Source organism: Saccoglossus kowalevskii, chromosome 9 (genome assembly GCF_978046115.1).
Source record: "Saccoglossus kowalevskii chromosome 9, keSacKowa6.1, whole genome shotgun sequence".
Taxonomy (NCBI): Eukaryota; Metazoa; Hemichordata; class Enteropneusta; family Harrimaniidae; genus Saccoglossus; species Saccoglossus kowalevskii.
This window is the reverse complement of record NC_140649.1, coordinates 24,236,216-24,259,396: the sequence shown is the minus strand read 5'-3', so window position 1 is coordinate 24,259,396 and position 23,181 is coordinate 24,236,216. Positions and strand designations below refer to the sequence as shown.

The window sequence follows — 23,181 nt, the reverse complement described above, 5'->3', positions numbered from 1 at the left end:
CTACGCACCAAAACTGATGTACTATGAAGCCAAATTGCCCTATGCAATAACCAACATCCATTCACCAATTGAATTGATAAGCATTCTTGGGTCTGGCGGCCATCGCGACATCCTACATTGGATAAGACAATTATTAAATTAGTGCTATTCACCCCACTCCAACCCAACTCGTCCACCACCTCAACAGAAACTACTATCTACAAATCTGAATTTCAAATTGAACAAGCGAAGAGTGATTTTGCAGGCTGCTCTAGATCTGAGTTGATCAACGATATCCTCTCACCACGTGACTACTGCCTACACCACTGCCAGCACCACCAATGCCAACACCGCTTTTAACGTAATCATTGATTGTGATGTTATACGGCGACCCTAACAATGAACCCTCCACGGTATTCGTGAATAACATACGAACAAATAACAGGCTAATTCAAACCATATACATTATATCATACGCTATAAGTTACAGCGTACGGTATTGCGATATTGCGCTCTGTATTTTCATCCTACCATATTAGGAAATGCGAAATACGGAACGAATACGCGCGTAAGCGTCCTCTAATAATAAAAACAAACATGGCAGCCCCCAGGACCCCATACAAAGAAGTTCGCTCAATCTATTTTAAATTTTTTGTACTTCGGCATTCCCGTGATGTATCCTTGGGAGGACAAGATATACTCACTCAGTACTCACTCAGACAGTACGCCGTCGCATCGACCTCCGCTGCGCGTCAGTCGATACTTTCGCTGTACTGTCTTCGTGCATACATTTCGGTATCCTCGTAATAACCTCATATTAATGTGATTTGCCCTAATTTCAATATACATATACCACCTATCATCACCAGCCGATACCCGACTCTACTTGCAAGTCTCACTTATTTTTTAGTAAGATTCCATTATGCCCCCAGGATCCTATATATACCCAGAATATAATTAACAGAAAGGAGCTGACTATTGAAGAGATGTCAGATACGGGTGATTGCAACCGCTGGGGTGCCTCATCGATATATGATGTTAATACAACTGTCGGCGGGTAAAACTTATTTTCAGATAATGTTGCTACCCCATTATCTACTGCACGACTTGCGGTTTGGTTTTTATTTTCGTCTCCTCTTGTCGACTTCTTCGTCTTCAATCCTGGCCGTTTGCACAACTTTTTGGTAACACTGTGAGTCAGCATGCATGACATCTGATATTTCCTCGTCCTGTTGCAGTTTGTTCTTGAGTTTCTCCAACGGGGTTTTTCCTTTGTAGTCGCCGTCAGTGGTTTGATCCTCTAACAACTGAGCGAGTGCTGGGTCCATGTCCTTACCAGCGGGTTTCAGTCCCGCGAAGTCGTCAATACATACCGACAAGTCCAATCCGTACGCCAACTGTAGTGCTCTGAGACATCCCGTCATGTCCGCGCTGTTGCACACTAGTTTGAACCACTCTGTGATGCCTATCAACGCGACATCCAGGGACTCGTCCGGATGACTCTGAATTGCAATTTCAACTTCCGCAGCCCCATCACCGTTTGGCTCACTGCAAGATTCAGCGGTTTGAAGTAGCTGATTCAGAAAGTAGTCCCTTTGTCGGAAAGCCCAGTTTTTGATGCTCTCTCCTTCCTGTAGAACACCACTACTCAGCGCCTGGACGTAGGTGGATACGATTCTTTCAATTGGATCGGACAAAATCGTGAAGTAAGAACAACTCGCGGGAGCTACGATATCACAAATTCCAAGAAGATTCTCGCCCATTAGAACTCGGTTAGGCAACGTTTTTGACGCCCTGGCATCCTCGTAAAGTTTCGCAGTAGCCGTCGGGGTAACGAGGAATGGCCTGTTTCGATCTTCGGTAGCTGCTCTGTCAAAACAATTCTTCAACAACTGACCTCCTGCGTTTGAATTGAGTAAGTATACAATGTATTCTTTCTCATCATACGTTATTTCCATGTCTGGATTTTCTTTTAACTGCATGAACAGGTTAGATTGGTAGTTACTCTTCGTCGTCAAGACCTTCACTTTCTCGATGTGCGGAACATCTTTAAACGGGTTGTTATTTGACACAACGTCCTGTTGTGCGCCAGCGGTACCATGACCTCCATCGCCATGCTGTGCTCCAGCGCTGCCTCTGGTGAAACAAACAGAAGATGTACATTAGCAGTCGTCGTTTATTTATTTATTTATTTATTTATTTATTTATTTATTTATTTATTTATTTATTTATTTATTTATTTATTTATTTATTTATTTATTTATTTATTTATTTATTTATTTATTTATTTATTTATTTATTTATTTATTTATTTATTTATTTGTTTGTTTGTTCATTCCTTTATACATTTATTTATTCATAATTGTGTCCCCCGTTTTCATACCCAAATTATATTAAACTTCGCTTTGACGCTATGATCTCACGATTCTGTTTTAATAATTGGTGTGTGTATTTAAGTTGACATCAGGGAGTTTGTGTCGGTGGAGTCCGTTATTTCGCGGAGATTGTGTTATTCAAACCAAGGAGTCGGAAGTGATGGGTGTATAGACCACGGACCCTATTTTCAAAATAGAATGTCGTGCGAATACAGACTCCATTCACATGTTGGCACAGTACCAGCTCCGCCGACGACGGACGTGCTGGGATTGTATATCGCAAACTTACACACGTATATTATTAGCATATAAAAACGAACCATGCAAGCTGTTATTACCGAACTGTGAAACGACGATAGTCTCGCAAAATATAAAATTTGCAACATTTTACTGGGTTTCCGTGATATTTCCGTCGAACCCGGAAGCAAAACGAGATCGTCGAAATCACGCGAGATTTGCAACACAGAATTCAAGAATTCTGCGGCTTTCCACACTTACGCATTTCTTGAGAATTCTGGAACGCACAAGCCTCCTTTTAGTGAACGACCTTTTTTAAAGCACACTCTTTTTCAATTCTGCAATATACCCAGTTTAGAAGTACCAATCGAAATCACTGTGGGACTGAACACTGTTGTCCTTCGTGTTATCGAATCCCTAATGATACTTGACATGCACGAGTGTGGTGGGGATATTCGCTGCATAATCCCGGTAGTTTGCGGAGGGAATCGTTATCATGTACGTCTTTAATATTATGCCATTACCTTGACTAACATTAGCATTTTTATTGATATTATTTAATGATTTTACGCATACAGTGCGTATTTACAAGAATGAACTTCAAATTCACTGTCTGTGTCAGAATTTTGGAGTTATCACGCGACGTTCAATTTCTAAATAATAAGATTTCTAACATTATAACTAACATTGGTTCATTATTTGCGGGGGTACACGAAACCGTTCCAAGAACCCCCTTATCATTATTGCTGATCCGAACTAAATTAGAGCTGATGCAAATATGTGAACTCAGCGAACGGTTACCGCCATGGCGTATTGAAGACCATAGTGGAGTTATGGCATATTAATGAATGTTATTTTATATAATCATGGAAGGTATTAACGGATAATTAATTAATACCTTCCATGATATAATAAACTAAAACGCAAAGCGCTTAGGTTCCTAGAACACACAGCGAACAGGAAATGACGTAAAAGATACGACAATGATAACCATGTGAGGGCGCTTCTGTGTGATTTAAATACACCGCATGCTGGCGTGTTTTCCAGTGACACGTTATCGTTGATCGCCACAATATGCCGCAGCCCTGATCCAGAATAAAACTAATTTGAACTGACAGTGTGGCAACTGGCACGATGACGTTTTCGCCATAAGCCTCTTATTACTGGAATTAGCGAAAATCAATATACCAATATCGTCTTATGAATTTCCTTAAAAATATGACTAGTTTACCAACAATTTAGTTAGAGTTGGTTTGCAAGGTAAAACGATCGTAGCATACCGCTGCCTGTTTAATGCTTACAGTCATGACATGTGTGTTAACCGAATTTAGTGGTTATTCAATATCACTGTCAGTTACAATCCATTATTCACAAGTGCGTAACGTTACTGGTATATTTTAGCGAATTTGTAAAGACGTTTATGACTGTGTCGCACTGTCGGTGTCAAAACATAACTTAGTCGAGTGTAACTTGTGGATCTATATTAATACATCAACACTTATATGCCAAGAGTTTGTTTTCTATGTCCTTTATTAAATATATTAGTCATTATTATTCCCGAACCGTCACATTCAAAGATGCCTCGAACTTGATTCAAACGTGATCCGGCGTGCATTTTAATCACAATAATTGGCACGAGTTTAAATGTTCTGATGAAGTACACTCACTTCTCCGCCTACCCGGGTAGGCGGAGGACTCAATATTCGATCTCGATTGGTAAGAGGATGTGTATATAAAAGAATACCGTACTCGAAAAATTGACGTGACTGAATCCGACTGTACGTGTAGTAGTCAGGAGTCAGAAGTTTGACATTAAAATATATATAACATGCCAGAAATCAAATTACCCACTCAGAAAGATTAATCACATTTCAAATCATGTTGGTGGTTGCAAATCTCTTCACTTAAACTAATAAACAGCGTCGTTAGGAGAGGCACACTTGATAGATACAAGGATGTGATACGAGGATACGATCTGTTCAGGACGCAAACAGTTAAATCATACATACTTCAAATTAAAATGTTTGCTTACCCCTCTGCGATTTCAGCATCCGCAGGTTTTTCTACATCACCAGACAACGTCACCCCTAAAATCACGCAAATTCCAACGCCCAGAACGGCGCCTACGATAGCTAGCTTCTTCCAGTGGGTCTTGAGGGTGTCCCCCACACTCATTTTCGAAATACAGAATCAGAGAAGCCAATAGAAGAGAAAATATTCCGTTGCTCCTTGTGTGGGTTTTTTGTTGTTGTTGAACAAGCGGACGCAAGCAGCAAACAGCAGTTACTGTTGAACGTTTCAATGCGTAAGCCAAAGCCCATAAGATAATGCCCGTATCGGAATGCGCCTACCTTCCTGTCAGTGCAGTTCAGCAAACGCTCGATCTGATTGGCTGTAAATTCGCGCTGTCTCCTCCCACAGTCGAAGATTATGTTGATATTTGACGTCAGACTAGCGTCACAACGGCTCTGCCGGCCTGCTATTGAGTAAAACACATTGGCGGCTCCTTGTACATATATGGCAGTGCTCTGCAATAATTTATACTTAGCCGGGATGCTCCACGCAGCTGTGCAACATACTTCCAAATTTAATCTCATCATGCTTAAACATTTTTATTAAAAAATTAGCTATATTCGCTCCCTCCGCACCACGCCGTACCAAACCCATATGTGTAGTGCCTGGTCAACGTTGTAATTACGCAACCAACCCATGTGATGTGACGTGCTCTGTGTCTTAATTGAAATATATATTGTTTACAGTCAAATTCTCCCCCACCAGGGCGCTATAATGCATATTTTATGTATCTATCTACACGTTAACCGTTAACAGATTGAAGTGATTACGAATGATGTAAATAACTCGTCGACGCGGGGATTCTCTCTCTCTCTCTCTCTTTGTTTTTTTTCTCGCTCCCACAATCCCTTTCTTTCTCTATCATACACATACGCATGTGAATCTCAACACTTCATGTACGGGCCAGTACCATCAACAACTTGGAACTTGATTGGGCTTGACCATTAGAAACTCTGGATGGGGGAAATGACTTTTTTGCTTTCTTCTATTTTCTTTTTTTCATTGGTTTTCCTGTAGGTTTTATTGGGGAAACCTTTCACTCTGTGTACTTCTTGAAATTCCCTCTCTCCTCGCCCCAGTTTATATTAGTAGTACACGTTTGATATATATATATATATGTTTTGACACGTACGTGTACGCCGTCTGTCACAGTTTGCAGGTCGGGTCGTATAAAATGCAGTTACATCATCGTAATACCGCTCTTTTCCCTTTCCCCTCAAGCTCTTTACCGATACATCTGATATGTTACGTTATCGACTTGCGGTCTCGTTCAATTTGAATTTGGGTCGGGGAATTTGGCTCATGATGCGACCCTTCTCTTGTCGTATTGATAATAGCGTGGCAGTAACATATTTGGTGTGTACGTAGAAGCCTACTCATCAATGCAAATACCCGCAATTCATTCATTTTGTAATAAATTGTACTCGTGAGTTATGTAAGATAACGTAAAAAAAGTGACGTGAAAAGTTGGGGGTTATTACCTACCTAATTTTCAAGAAAATATAAGCAAATTTGTCAGTATTATAAGGCTTTTAACATATGAATACCAGTAACAATCACGTTTTTTCATATGAATACCAGTAACAATCACGTGTTTTCATATGAATACCAGTAACAATCACGTTTTTTCATATGCATACCAGTAACAATCACGTTTTTTTCATATGACTACCAGTAACAATCACGTTTTTTCATATGCATACCAGTAACAATCACGTTTTTTCATATGAATACCAGTAACAATCACGTTTTTTCATATGCATACCAGTAACAATCACGTTTTTTCATATGCATACCAGTAACAATCACGTTTTTTCATATACATACCAGTAACAATCACGTTTTTTCATATGAATACCAGTAACAATCACGTTTTTTCATATGAATACCAGTAACAATCACGGGTTTTCATATGAATACCAGTAACAATCACGTTATTTCATATGAATACCAGTAACAATCACGTTTTTTCTTATGACTACCAGTAACAATCACGTTTTTTTTCATATGCATACCAGTAACAATCACGTTTTTTCATATGCATACCAGTAACAATCACGTGTTTTCATATGAATACCAGTAACAATCACGTTTTTTCATATGAATACCAGTAACAATCACGTTTTTTCATATGCATACCAGTAACAATCACGTTTTTTCATATGCATACCAGTAACAATCACGTTTTTTCATATGCATACCAGTAACAATCACGTTTTTTCATATGAATACCAGTAACAATCACGTTTTTTTTCATATGCATACCAGTAACAATCACGTTTTTTCATATGAATACCAGTAACAATCACGTTTTTTATATGCATACCAGTAACAATCACGTTTTTTCATACGAATACCAGTAACAATCACGTTTTTTCATATGAATACCAGTAACAATCACGTTTTTTCATACGAATACCAGTAACAATCACGTTTTTTCATATGCATACCAGTAACAATCACGTTTTTCATATGAATACCAGTAACAATCACGTTTTTTCATATGAATACCAGTAACAATCACGTTTTTTCATATGCATACCAGTAACAATCACGTTTTTCATATGAATACCAGTAACAATCACGTTTTTTCATATGCATACCAGTAACAATCACGTTTTTTTCATATGAATACCAGTAACAATCACGTTTTTTCATATGCATACCAGTAACAATCACGTTTTTTCATATGCATACCAGTAACAATCACGTTTTTTCATATGCATACCAGTAACAATCACGTTTTTTCATATGAATACCAGTAACAATCACGTTTTTTCATATGCATACCAGTAACAATCACGTTTTTTCATATGAATACCAGTAACAATCACGTTTTTTCATATGCATACCAGTAACAATCACGTTTTTTTCATATGACTACCAGTAACAATCACGTTTTTTCATATGCATACCAGTAACAATCACGTTTTTTCATATGAATACCAGTAACAATCACGTTTTTTCATATGCATACCAGTAACAATCACGGTTTTTCATATGCATACCAGTAACAATCACGTTTTTTCATATACATACCAGTAACAATCACGTTTTTTCATATACATACCAGTAACAATCACGATTTTTCATATGAATACCAGTAACAATCACGTGTTTTCATATGAATACCAGTAACAATCACGTTATTTCATATGAATACCAGTAACAATCACGTTTTTTCATATGACTACCAGTAACAATCACGTTTTTTCATATGCATACCAGTAACAATCACGTTTTTTCATATGCATACCAGTAACAATCACGTGTTTTCATATGAATACCAGTAACAATCACGTTTTTTCAGATGAATACCAGTAACAATCACGTTTTTTCATATGCATACCAGTAACAATCACGTTTTTTCATATGCATACCAGTAACAATCACGTTTTTTCATATGCATACCAGTAACAATCACGTTTTTTCATATGAATACCAGTAACAATCACGTTTTTTTCATATGCATACCAGTAACAATCACGTTTTTTCATATGAATACCAGTAACAATCACGTTTTTTTCATATGCATACCAGTAACAATCACGTTTTTTTCATATGAATACCAGTAACAATCACGTTTTTTCATATGAATACCAGTAACAATCACGTTTTTTATATGCATACCAGTAACAATCACGTTTTTTCATACGAATACCAGTAACAATCACGTTTTTTCATATGAATACCAGTAACAATCACGTTTTTTCATACGAATACCAGTAACAATCACGTTTTTTCATATGCATACCAGTAACAATCACGTTTTTCATATGAATACCAGTAACAATCACGTTTTTTCATATGCATACCAGTAACAATCACGTTTTTTCATATGCATACCAGTAACAATCACGTTTTTTCATATCAATACCAGTAACAATCACGTTTTTTCATATGAATACCAGTAACAATCACGTTTTTTCATATGCATACCAGTAACAATCACGTTTTTCATATGAATACCAGTAACAATCACGTTTTTTCATATGCATACCAGTAACAATCACGTTTTTTTCATATGAATACCAGTAACAATCACGTTTTTTCATATGCATACCAGTAACAATCACGTTTTTTCATATGCATACCAGTAACAATCACGTTTTTTCATATGCATACCAGTAACAATCACGTTTTTTCATATGAATACCAGTAACAATCACGTTTTTTCATATGCATACCAGTAACAATCACGTTTTTTCATATGAATACCAGTAACAATCACGTTTTTTCATATGCATACCAGTAACAATCACGTTTTTTTCATATGACTACCAGTAACAATCACGTTTTTTCATATGCATACCAGTAACAATCACGTTTTTTCATATGAATACCAGTAACAATCACGTTTTTTCATATGCATACCAGTAACAATCACGGTTTTTCATATGCATACCAGTAACAATCACGTTTTTTCATATACATACCAGTAACAATCACGTTTTTTCATATACATACCAGTAACAATCACGATTTTTCATATGAATACCAGTAACAATCACGTGTTTTCATATGAATACCAGTAACAATCACGTTATTTCATATGACTACCAGTAACAATCACGTTTTTTCATATGCATACCAGTAACAATCACGTTTTTTCATATGACTACCAGTAACAATCACGTTTTTTCATATGCATACCAGTAACAATCACGTTTTTTCATATGCATACCAGTAACAATCACGTTTTTTCATATGCATACCAGTAACAATCACGTTTTTCATATGAATACCAGTAACAATCACGTTTTTTCATATGCATACCAGTAACAATCACGTTTTTTTCATATGAATACCAGTAACAATCACGTTTTTTCATATGCATACCAGTAACAATCACGTTTTTTCATATGCATACCAGTAACAATCACGTTTTTTCATATGAATACCAGTAACAATCACGTTTTTTTCATATGCATACCAGTAACAATCACGTTTTTTCATATGAATACCAGTAACAATCACGTTTTTTCATATGCATACCAGTAACAATCACGTTTTTTTCATATGAATACCAGTAACAATCACGTTTTTTCATATGAATACCAGTAACAATCACGTTTTTTCATATGCATACCAGTAACAATCACGTTTTTCATATGAATACCAGTAACAATCACGTTTTTTCATATTCATACCAGTAACAATCACGTTTTTTCATATGCATACCAGTAACAATCACGTTTTTTATATGCATACCAGTAACAATCACGTTTTTTCATATGCATACCAGTAACAATCACGTTTTTTCATATGAATACCAGTAACAATCACGTTTTTTCATATGCATACCAGTAACAATCACGTTTTTTCATATGCATACCAGTAACAATCACGTTTTTTCATATGAATACCAGTAACAATCACGTTTTTTCATATGCATACCAGTAACAATCACATTTTGTCATATGCATACCAGTAAAAATCACGTTTATTCATATGCATACCAGTAACAATCGCGTTTTTCATATGCATACCAGTAACAATCACGTTTTTTTCATATGCATACCAGTAACAATCACGTTTTTTCATATGCATACCAGTAACAATCACGTTTTTTCATATGAATACCAGTAACAATCACGTTTTTTCATATGCATACCAGTAACAATCACGTTTTTTCATATGAATACCAGTAACAATCACGTTTTTCATATGCATACCAGTAACAATCACGTTTTTTCATATGAATACCAGTAACAATCACGTTTTTTCATATGAATACCAGTAACAATCACGTTTTTTCATATGAATACCAGCAACAATCACGTTTTTTCTTATGAATACCAGTAACAATCACGTTTTTTCATATGCATACCAGTAACAATCACATTTTGTCATATGCATACCAGTAACAATCACGTTTTTTCATATGCATACCAGTAACAATCACGTTTTTCATATGCATACCAGTAACAATCACGTTTTTTCATATGCATACCAGTAACAATCACGTTTTTTCATATGCATACCAGTAACAATCACGTTTTTTATACGAATACCAGTATCAATCACGTTTTTTATATGAATATCAGTAACAATCACGTTTTTTCATATGCATACCAGTAACAATCACGTTTTTTCATATGAATATCAGTAACAATCACGTTTTTTCATATGAATACCAGTAACAATCACGTTTTTCCATATGCATACCAGTAACAATCACGTTTTTTCATATGCATAATAGTAACAATCACGTTTTTTCATATGCATACCAGTAACAATCACGTTTTTTCATATGCATACCAGTAACAATCACGTGTTTTCATATGCATACCAGTAACAATCACGTTTTTTCATATGAATACCAGTAACAATCACGTTTTTTCATATGAATATCAGTAACAATCACGTTTTTTCATATGAATACCAGTAACAATCACGTTTTTTCATATGAATTCCAGTAACAATCACGTTTTTTCATATGCATACAGTAACAATCACGTTTTTTCATATGCATACCAGTAACAATCACGTTTTTTCATATGAATACCAGTAACAATCACGTTTTTTCATATGCATACAGTAACAATCACGTTTTTTCATGTGCATACCAGTAACAATCACGTTTTTTTCATATGAATACCAGTAACAATCACGTTTATTCATATGCATACCAGTAACAATCACGTTTTTCATATGCATACCAGTAACAATCACGTTTTTTCATATGCATACCAGTAACTATCACGTTTTTTTCATATGCATACCAGTAACAATCACGTTTTTTCACATGCATACCAGTAACAATCACGTTTTTTCACATGCATACCAGTAACAACCACGTGTTTTCACATGAATACCAGTAATAATCACGTTTTTTCATATGAATACCAGTAACAATCACGTTTTTTCATATGCATACCAGTAACAATCACGTTTTTTCATATGCATACCAGTAACAATCACGTTTTTTCATATGCATACCAGTAACAATCACGTTTTTTCATATGAATACCAGTAACAATCACGTTTTTTCATATGCATACCAGTAACAATCACGTTTTTTCATATGCATACCAGTAACTATCACGTTTTTTTCATATGCATACCAGTAACAATCACGTTTTTTCACATGCATACCAGTAACAATCACGTTTTTTCACATGCATACCAGTAACAACCACGTGTTTTCACATGAATACCAGTAATAATCACGTTTTTTCATATGAATACCAGTAACAATCACGTTTTTTCATATGCATACCAGTAACAATCACGTTTTTTCATATGCATACCAGTAACAATCACGTTTTTTCATATGCATACCAGTAACAATCACGTTTTTTCATATGAATACCAGTAACAATCACGTTTTTTCATATGCATACCAGTAACAATCACGTTTTTTCATATGCATACCAGTAACAATCACGTTTTTTCATATGCATACCAGCAACAATCACAGTTGTTTTCATATGCATACCAGTAACAATCACGGTTGTTTTCATATGCATATCAGTAACAATCACGTTTTTTCATATGCATACCAGTAACAATCACGTTTTTTCATATGCATACCAGTAACAATCACGGTTGTTTTCATATGCATACCAGTAACAATCACGTTTTTTCAGATGCATACCAGTAACAATCACGTTTTTTCATATGCATACCAGTAACAATCACGTTTTTTCATATACATACCAGTAACAATCACGTTTTTTCATATGCATACCAGTAACAATCACGTTTTTTCATATGCATACCAGCAACAATCACAGTTGTTTTCATATGCATACCAGTAACAATCACGGTTGTTTTCATATGCATACCAGTAACAATCACAGTTGTTTTCATATGCATACCAGTAACAATCACAGTTGTTTTCATATGCATACCAGTAACAATCACGTTTTTTCATATGCATACCAGCCACAATCACAGTTGTTTTCATATGCATACCAGTAACAATCACGGTTGTTTTCATATGTATACCAGTAACAATCACAGTTGTTTTCATATGCATACCAGTAACAATCACGTTTTTTCATATGCATACCAGCAACAATCACAGTTGTTTTCATATGCATACCAGTAACAATCACGGTTGTTTTCATATGCATACCAGTAACAATCACAGTTGTTTTCATATGCATATGTAGACCATGAATGATGCACTTGTATTCACATGCAGATTAGTAATTGAACATTTTTGAATAGTAAATCTTAATTTTAAGAATTTTAGAGGCGAATGATAGAGTCGTTTCTATTGAAACAGTTGACCATGCTGGGTTCGAATTACGTGGCATACTAACATATGTGTACCACATTTCAAATTCAATAGTAACGTTATTTACTGGATATTTCGATCAGAAGCTTCCTGTGAATATTGTTTTCAAATTGAGCATTACATAATCATTTAATGATTCGTGTGAGCATGGAAGGTAGTAACGTTAGTACCTTCCATGCTGTGAGCGAGCTTCGAACGTCACGTACTTCGAACGTCACGTATTGGGTTTTGTTTAATACGAAACAGCAATGCATGGCGGGATTTAACGTGGTAAAAGCAATACTAAACGGTGAAGTAGGTCATGTTTCCATTGATTTTCGGTAAAGTAAAGACAAATTGAAAAGCTTTGTAACTACGTCTCGCTGGAAATACAACTTTATTGGATTGACTACGTTTGCTTCAAAACACGAAGAACGCAAAATGACGTCATTTCCAAGTGATTTAGTAATTTGTGGATTTCGCTTTAGGGAGTAGTGCATGTTTTTTTTCGAATTTAACAATCTAAGCCCAATGATGTGTATTCATATGCGTATAACATGAACATTTTGTGTAAAATATAAATAATTCAATCAGCGCATTTTGACCAAAATTACCAACATTTTTAAAATCCCTAGATAACTCGTATTATTATCGCTGTTACTGGGACATTCTTGAGACAACTCAGGGATAGTATTATTGTGACCGTTCATGAATAATATTATCTTCCCTGCTGTTGGGGTCACTAAAGGATAATAGTATCTCTTCTTTTTGGGCGCCACTCAGGGTTAATATTATTTTCTTGGGACCACTGAGGGAAGCAATTGTCTTTTTGTTTCAGAGACAACTCAAGAATAATATTATTTCGCTTGTTGTTGGAACCACTCAGGGATAATACTATCTCCCTTGATGTTTGGCCACTAAAGGATAAGTTATCTCTTCTTTTTTGGGGCCACTCAGGGATAATATTATCTCCTTCGTTCCAGAGACAACTCAGACATAATATCATCTTTCATGTTGTTGGAACCACTCAGGGATAATATTATCTCCCTTGACGTTGGGCCACTAAGGGTTAATGTTATCTCTTTATTTTATTTTCTTGTGACCACTGAGGGATACTATTAGCTTCTTCGTTCCAGAGACAACTCAGGGATAATATTATCTTTCTTGTTGTTTGGACCAATCAGGGATAATATTATCTCCCTTGACGTTGGGCCACTAAGGGTTAATATTATCTTTTTATTTTATTTTCTTGTGACCACTGAGGGATACTATTAGCTTCTTCGTTCCAGAGACAAGTCATGGATAATATTATCTTTCTTGTTGTTTGGACTACTCGGGGATAATATTATCTCCCTTGACGTTGGGCCACTAAGGTTTAATATTATCTCCCTTGTTGTTGGGACCACTCAGGGATAACATTATCTCCCTTGACGTTGGGTCACTAAGGGTTAATATTATCTCCCTTGTTGTTTGGACCACTCAGGGATAACATTATCTCCCTTGACGTTGGGCCACTAAGGTTTAATATTATCTCCCTTGTTGTTGGGACCACTCAGGGATAACATTATCTCCCTTGACGTTGGGTCACTAAGGTTTAATATTATCTCCCTTGTTGTTGGGACCACTCAGGGATAACATTATCTCCCTTGACGTTGGGTCACTAAGGGTTAATATTATCTCCCTTGTTGTTTGGACTACTCGGGGATAACATTATCTCCCTTGACGTTGGGTCACTAATGGCTAATATTATCTCCCTTGTTGTTTGGACCAATCAGGGATAACATTATCCCCTTAATGTTGAGGCCACTAAGGGATTATATTATCTCAGGGTTAATATTTGTTTTCTTTTCGTGGGACCACTGGAGGATAATATTTCTCCCCTTGTTGTTGGGACCATTCACGGGTACTATTATTTCTCTTGTTGTTGGGACCACTCAGATATAATATTATCTCTCTTATTGTTGGGACCACTCAGGGATAATATTATAGTATTATATGTAAAAAGTGGGACATTTTGCCCTGTTCAAGATGGCGTCATCTCCAAGTGATTTCTACTTACCAATTCAAGATGACGTCACCTCCATACGATTTATACTTTCCTTTTCATAATTGTGTCACATCCGAGTGATTTATGCTTACCTTTTTGTCCAGTTTGCGATACGCAAAGTTGTTATATATATAAAGGGTGTGAACACATTCCGTTACGGAAATTTTAATAACACTAGAGTTTAAAGTCTAAAACAATTTATTGAAATCCGATGAAACATTCTATTCATAACAATGGTTAAATGTCGGTTAAAGAAAACATTGAGATGCATATGACCATCGTTCAATGTAAGAAGAAGAAAAAACAAGTAAAAGTCACGTATTTTTGTTTTTATCATGACGCTATTTAACTTCAGCCACTTTCCACATCATCTCTTCATAGACTGGTTAGAATGTATTGAAATGAAGTTCATTTAATTTGATACCACGACAATTCTGATACACCTTTATGGTTATTGTAAATACTTAGCTTTTTGTAACCATTGACTAACAAATGTTAGTGCATGTAGATGAATTTCAGATTTTTGCTTCTATCATAAATGCTTTCAAAATGTTATCTGTTTTATAAATAGTTTTTCGCCAAAAATCGTTTAAATACCGTATATACATATAACGGACTTCACCGACACGAACTCCCTGATGTCAACTTAAATACACACACCAAGTATTAAAACAGAATCGTGAGATCATAGCGTCAAAACAAATAAATAAATAAATAAATAAATAAATAAATAAATAAATAAATAAATAAATAAATAAATAAATAAATAAATAAATAAATAAATAAATAAATAAATAAATAAATAAATAAATAAATAAATAAATAAATAAATAAATAAATAAATAAATAAATAAATAAATAAATAAATAAATAAATAACACTTATATTAACACATAAATGGCAACGGACTCAAGCTTATATAAAACCGACATTTGCCAATTGACCCACGCGCAGATTACAAAGAGTGAAAACAAGCCTGGAGCACGAACGTGCTACGTACGTCCATGACGAGATATACAAGAAAGAAAGTCAGTGCTTAATCCGCAAAGTAAACTCTCGTGTGTCGACTGAATGACAGATTGTCAACTAACTACTACTTCAACAATGAAAACATATCATACTCGTTTGGCATTAAGACGATTACAAAAGTCATGAAAGTGCTGCATTAATTGATAATACAATAGCACGGGGTCACTTCCTGCATGTGTGGCACAGTGTTGGTATATGTTACGGTATCACAGCATGAATAGTGTCTCCCTAATAATAAAAACAACCAAATGTAGCCTGAATTCCTACGCATATGATTCAGTGATTTACTAGTACTCAGTTATTACCATGGAAGTACCTACCATGGTTGTCACTGAGCTGGCACTCACTGTAGCTAACTAACTTACTGTATTAATTAATTTATTCTATTTTTTTTTCTTTTAAAAGAGATTAATAATGTTATGAATGGTATTCAACATTTCCTGTACGAGTGAAGTAAATCTATACAAATATCCCCAAAACATGTTTTCCAACCTAGTTGGAACCATAGACCCTATGTTGGAACTAACTAAAAGTTAGTCTTTTCGCATTTGTTTATAACGTAGATCAACTGTCCTTGAGCCTGAGTGTGCACGAATACGACAAGTATTTCTACCAAGTTTGAACCTAATTGGACAGTGTGTATATAATAATGGAGATAAAAAAAAAACGAACATTGATGAATTTAATCAAAAACAATATATCTTTTAATTAAATATATTTTAATTTACGCGAATGTTTAAAATCATCACAATGTGCAATTGGTATAGTGTGCTGCTATGCGCCTTTTCTCTACTTGGTGTCGCTGGTCGTCCAGCTTGGCCCGGGATGAAGCCACATAAATCGAGGATCGATAAAGCTTGTAAGAACAAGGAAGTGCAAAATGTCGGTAATGACGATACGTTTGAAGGATGTAGTATATCCTGGCAGTTACAGTGCGGTTCAAAGGTAGCTCGGCGATTTTAGCGCAACAGCCGGTATTTATTCGTGACCGTGCAACATAAGAGGATTTGGTGTTTGTTTTCACGCCTTCCGGGTTTACTGGCAGTTCATACATTATATGGCCATGGCACATTAATGCCGCTAAATTAAATTTTGATGCAATATTTTTTTTTCCAAATGATTATGTATTTTAACAACATATCTTAGTGGCAAATGGACGTTAACTTGTGTATAGGTGTAAGCTGGGTCACGGTTGTAGTTCTAAATTATTACCCGAAAAAGTTTAAAAGTTGCACATTTTAAAAATATGCCCTGTCACTCACAGTTACAAAATATAAGTTTTGTAAATTACGTTTAAGAGTAATAGGACAAAATGATCATATCTTAGTTTACTGGAGATTTATTTCTACCACATTTCCCGCTCCAACGCACACGCCACGTTATGAAAGGCAATGACGTCACAATGTTAAAGTTGCACTGATTACGATACCACATTATTCCCCACACACTATTGGTGTGAGATTTGTTCGTCGAGAAAAAAAATATTGGAAATTTATGTGTAGTATAGAGAATTAGTACGTTCTTTAAATACGGTATGGTATGTATACATATAATGGACTTCATCGTCACGAAAACCCTGGTGTCAGTTAAATTACACACATCAAGTTTTAAAACAGAATCGTGCGATCATAGCGTCAACGCGAATGTTGATATAATTTGGAAATGTACACGGGGGGGGGGGATACAATGAATTCGATACAGTATACGTATTACACCTGTACGTATTTGTTTTCACTTAATTATCAACAATTTGAATCTAGTTGTTTTAATCTGCGTCCATAATGACTTGGCTCAATGAACTGGGCTATGTTAATATGCATGCCAGCGCATTCACTATGGTCGCTGCGATTCTCTTTCGCTGTGGTATGTGTATAACTTATGTAGTTTAGTGGTAATTACTATGTCTGGTCGACTGAACTGAATCAGACAAAGCTCCATTTCCCGGACTCAATAAAATGTTGCCCCTCCACTCACATTGGTAAGTAATATGAATTTTAGTAATTCGATGAAGTACACGTTTTACCAATACATTTATCATTACTGTTTTTTACTATGAAGCTCTCCTGATTTGAAAGTAAAACTTTCCACCTGTCGGTATTTCCTCATGCCTTTGTCCGTGGTATGACGAGTTGCGTTACATACTCATCATATTTAAAACAAATCCTTAGTATTGGTGAAGTTTAAATTTCCACACACAAAAAAATCCGCTCAAAATTTGCAACGAAATTGAATACAGTTGGATTAGGAAAACAAAAATTTAAATATTAGCGAATTTGACTTTACACATGTTACTCAGGGCCGACCTGAATCACCTTGAATTAGTCATAACAAAATCTTAATTCAGAAACCAGCAAGGTTTTATTCTGGATACAGATTATTTTTTTTGTAACCTCGGGTATGTTACGCATGCGTACATGCCAACAATTTACAAAACTGGGCGTGCGCGAATTGTGAAAGTTGACGCCGCATCAAGTTGATTGACGGTTGGTTCATGCATATGCATGAAATGACGTCGTTGACGAGTCGCGGTGGAGAGCGTCAGAAATGGTATCCCATGGTGTCAGGTGGCGCAAAATCAATTTGATTCGGATAAAAGAGATTGCGGAAACAAAATTTTAAGACGGAAGGATTAAATTGTGTTCTAATTTGATGTAAAAATTACGTTTCCCTACTAGCTAACAGGATTAACAATATTTGTATGGTAGCTTTTCTCTGCGATAATATTTGGAGAAGTTTTTAGATGACTATCAGACCATCGCACTCATGTACTCCATCACTAGAGAGTCAGGCGTTTTACTCGAATATTCGTTCTATTCAGTTTGACACAATAACTAACGAGATTTGCTAATTATTATGTTAATTTATGAACGAGGTCGAAACTAACGTCACCCATTCTACATGGCCAAACTTTCTATACAATGTATATGTTTTTTCTGAAGGGTAATTTTAGAATTGCAAAATACGTGTTTATATACGCAAGTGTTGCTAAGACTTGAGCATAATTCAGAAAACAATACAATATAAATATATATATTCATCAGGACTAAAATTAAGTCTCCTGGCTGACACTTGTTTCAGATTTCGTTATTCGCACCCCTCTGGCCTCAAACATAATAGTTAAAAACAAATTGAAACGAATTCGTTAAATTGTTACATGCGCCCGGCCCGATTGTTGATTCATATATAATACCTTGTGATAGCGAGGTATTTACTTTCATTTTTTTTTCATCTGTTTTAGATAAAAAAAAGTACACACTGTCAATTTTAGACCAGTTTAAGATCGTTCAAACAGCAAATATTCAAATAGATTTTAATTATAATGATTCTTAAAAATACAGCATGCGATACATGTTTAGGTGCGTTATATAAATCGGGTTCTAAATAACGAATTCTGGTGTTGTTCGTGTACGGCACTCTCATACTGCGTTGTGACATGTGAACAGCAACAGTAATACACTGTCGCATATACCGTGAATGGCCACATATCCAATGAATGTGCACATTCTATCAATTTCGCCGATAGACACGACATATTTTGTGTCACGGTTCAGTGAGAGTCCGTTTCAAAGTTGGATGTGGGTGTCATCATTATTGCCTAGCAAACTAACTGCAACTGTCGGCCATTTTATTTCTTACTATAGAACATCACGCTCAGTATCAATCAGATAGCATATATGAACCACGTGGTATAGCCATCGTCGACATGGTTGTTTAGATTACACAACGCCGTCGCGTTTAATAGCATGAATTATTAAATGTGTTTCATTTGTGACAGTTGTTTCTAGAATGATAATAGATCGAATATATCCAACGTGTTTTTTTCCAACGTTACGTAACTTGATGTTCATCGTAACTGGCCAAATTTCTGTGGAGTGTGGATCGCGGTTTGTTTTAGTCCTCTTGTTCCTAGTTTATGTGCGATCACCGCGGCGTTGTCTACTTCTACTAAGCACACTGCACTAACAACGCATTTTAAAAATCTACACTGATACAGCTTTGCTGGCACACCAGCCCCGACCAGTTGCTATAAAATCGGATGAAGAGTTGTGTATCATTTCATTCTCATCAGTAATTCATTAGCGGGATAAAAGAACTTAAAATAACAGTGACTGTCGGTGTTGGATGAAGATATATTGCTAAAGTTACGAAAATAATTAGCTTTCTTGCTATGGGTGCCAGGCAACGCGATGTTGCTACGCGCGCGTCAGTCATCCGACATGTGCCACGAGGATGAGCTCGAGTCATGGTTCTGTTATATGTTTACTGAAAATTTGAAAACATTTTAAATAAAACTCGAGCTTTCTAAGTTGCAAAGCATATAATTATGCGATTCTGTAATACAACATGCGTGATGGGTTGTGTATATATGTATAGTCCTAAATGATGAAATCGATTTTTTTTTACATCAGGGTCAAGAGCTCAATGCGATCACGCGTTCGCGTCATGGGACGGCTGACAACTCAACTACGTAGGTAAGCTGGTATACGACATGACCGATCACACAGACACGTCCTAATCCCATTCCGATACAATTATGAATGATCTGACAAACAATTTTAGGCCGAGTGACAGAATATATTGCCATGGAAACGATTGACATCTTTATCAAAGCACTGACTGAAAGAACATTGACGAGTCATCAAGTCGGGACCTCAACACCAGCTGCGACCCTCACAAATTGCACGATGTGTTTGGGTATCGTTATTGAGTATGTCTATTTGTTGTCATTATAAAGCTACCTTGCAGAGTAATCATATGTGCATTGTATATACTGCAAAAGTAGTAAAGAAAAACCAGACAGATTACGATTGGCACGATTTTGTATAATTTGATAATTTATCTGAATCCATTTCTGGTCAACAAAATTGCTCACAAAGTTGAGTCAACAGTAATTGTTCCACGCAACCGTTAAATCACTTATTCTACTGGCTACTAAAGTTCGTTGTTCAAAACGTGTGTTTATTGACAATAATTACTAATCACAACATTAATTATCTAATTTAAAAAATGATATACTTATATGTTTCATTTTGGTGTGACTATATCATCAAGATAGTCATGGAGTATTATGTGTTAAAAATACGACATAAAAGAGAATGCGTGATCTAACCGTCCTAGCCGTTATGGGATGACACCATCTGACGGTGCACTACGGTACAACGCCATATATTTTTGTGACATGCGGCACTTCAAATGTGTAATTACCAATGTAACCTGTAGTGTTCACACTATTAAACAAATATGATGTATTGAGGTAGGATTTATATTGATGTTTGTGTTTTGTTTGTGATTGATGACAATAATAACCCGCAGCGATTTTTTTGCATGTATTTGTTCAAATTCACGAAGTTAGCAAACAAAAAGATGAGATGTGTTGTATGATTCTGGGTTACTGACTCGCTGACACCATGACTGCACAGATATAGGTTACAATAATAAATCATTCAAAAAGCTGATGGTCAAGAATCGCAGGGATAATGGCATTAAGTGTTTGTCAATGTGCTGAACACTAGTTTAATGCTCCTTCAACGCCATTAGATGTACACATCTGGTACGCACCCTCTTCCATGTGGCGAATGCGCGGAATCCGCCACGAATCCGAGAGAGTCGTTAGTATCAACCCATTGTCCCATTCACCTATGGTCACCTACAGCCATTGCACTCTATCAATATCACCTCCTCAGTGACCATAACTTGAAAATTGAGACTGGCAGACACAAAGGAATACCCCTTGCTAATAGATTATGCAACCTTTGTGATCAACATGAAGTAGAATATTAGTATCACCTCATTATGTCATGTAAAAGATATACCCCCGAAAGAAATGTCCTATTCGAAATGGCAAAAACCAAAATCCAAAACATTAAAAATTTGCCACCAAAGACACAATTCATAGCCTTGCTAAACAACAGTGGCCTAACACTCCCCGTAGCAAGGTACCTAACAAAGCGTTTTGAAATACGACAGCAACCCCAGTGACAATCTTCTTTCACAACTTAAGTTTTGTTTTCTACCTATTATAGTATCATAATTTTATACTTGTTATTATCTGTAATGTATTAGCTTAGTTTGTTTTATTATTATATTTTATTTATTTACTTTTTTGTAACCTTTATTCCATCTTAAACTTTTGTAACCATTGCCAATCCCTCCGGGGAATGTGTAAGTGTTAATAAATTATTATTACTGTGGGCGAACGAATAACTTTCCTGTTGATCACGAGAACTCGCCAATTGGAAGTTTGCAGATTTGATGTTTCGTGCTTATTATGTCCATAGAGCCTAAAATAATGGTTTTGCTAGTATCTGAGGCATGTCCAATTGTTTTGTATGTTAATCAGCAAAACTGCTCTTTTTCGGTTTTGATTACTTGGGCGGTTATGGATGCGTGTATTTCTTGAGGGGTTGTTTTATAGTCACCGAGGCATGGCTTATACAATATACCCGGCATATCTAAGTTTGATTTAACATACATAGTATTTATCATGACATATACCAGTATTCGATGTCATTTACTTGTTTTCTCTTGGGTTTGTTTTACATGTACTCAGTTCAAATCAATAAAAACAGGAAGGACAACCAAAATGAACAGAAGGGGCGCAATACAACACGCCGGCGGTTCACAGTATACAAGCCTGCAGCACTCAATGCGAGCCAGTGTCAAAACCAGAGAGGCGGGGTGGGGGGTGGGGGGGGGGGTACTCATCTGAAAACATGTCAGAAATGTGCCGCTAGCACGTCAATAACTATTTTCAAGACGGCCAAGCAGCGAAAAAAGCATCTTTCAGAAAATTTAGCTAACAATGTTTTCTTTCTTAGACTATAGTATAAAATCCTATCTGCAGAATCGCTAACAAGTAATCATTATTGAAAATAGGTATAGGGCTCTGAGTGATGTTAATCCTGATATACATCACACTGCAACCATCCGAGCACATTATTGTTATACAACTAAAAGTTGAATGTAGACTATTTCCAGCCATTTTTTTGTAGTTACTTATATACTGCCCTCAACGGTACTTACATACAATATACAAGGTTTAAAAAAAAAAAAAAGAATCACGCATGCAAGCTTTAGGGCTCATTCCACTAATTGAATTTCCATAGACAATGTTAACATATGACGAGATTGCTATATGAAAATGACGAAGAAAGTTGAAAATATGGCTCAAAAATGGGAAATCAACATGCCAGTAATCAACCATATGAAAAAAA

The 23,181-nt window shown here is 35.9% G+C and overlaps 1 protein-coding gene across 1 annotated transcript; it reads right to left on the bottom strand.

Moving 5' to 3' along the window:
• Nucleotides 1-620: 620 nt before the first annotated feature.
• On the bottom strand, nt 621-4,896 carry LOC100373113 (uncharacterized). Its single transcript, XM_006815717.3, has 2 exons — nt 4,624-4,896; nt 621-2,115 (listed from the first exon to the last, which is right to left on the bottom strand). Exons 1-2 carry the CDS (start codon nt 4,764-4,766, stop codon nt 1,101-1,103), a joined length of 1,158 nt encoding a protein of 385 aa, XP_006815780.2. The 5' UTR covers nt 4,767-4,896; the 3' UTR covers nt 621-1,100.
• Between the last annotated feature and the right edge of the window lie 18,285 nt (nt 4,897-23,181).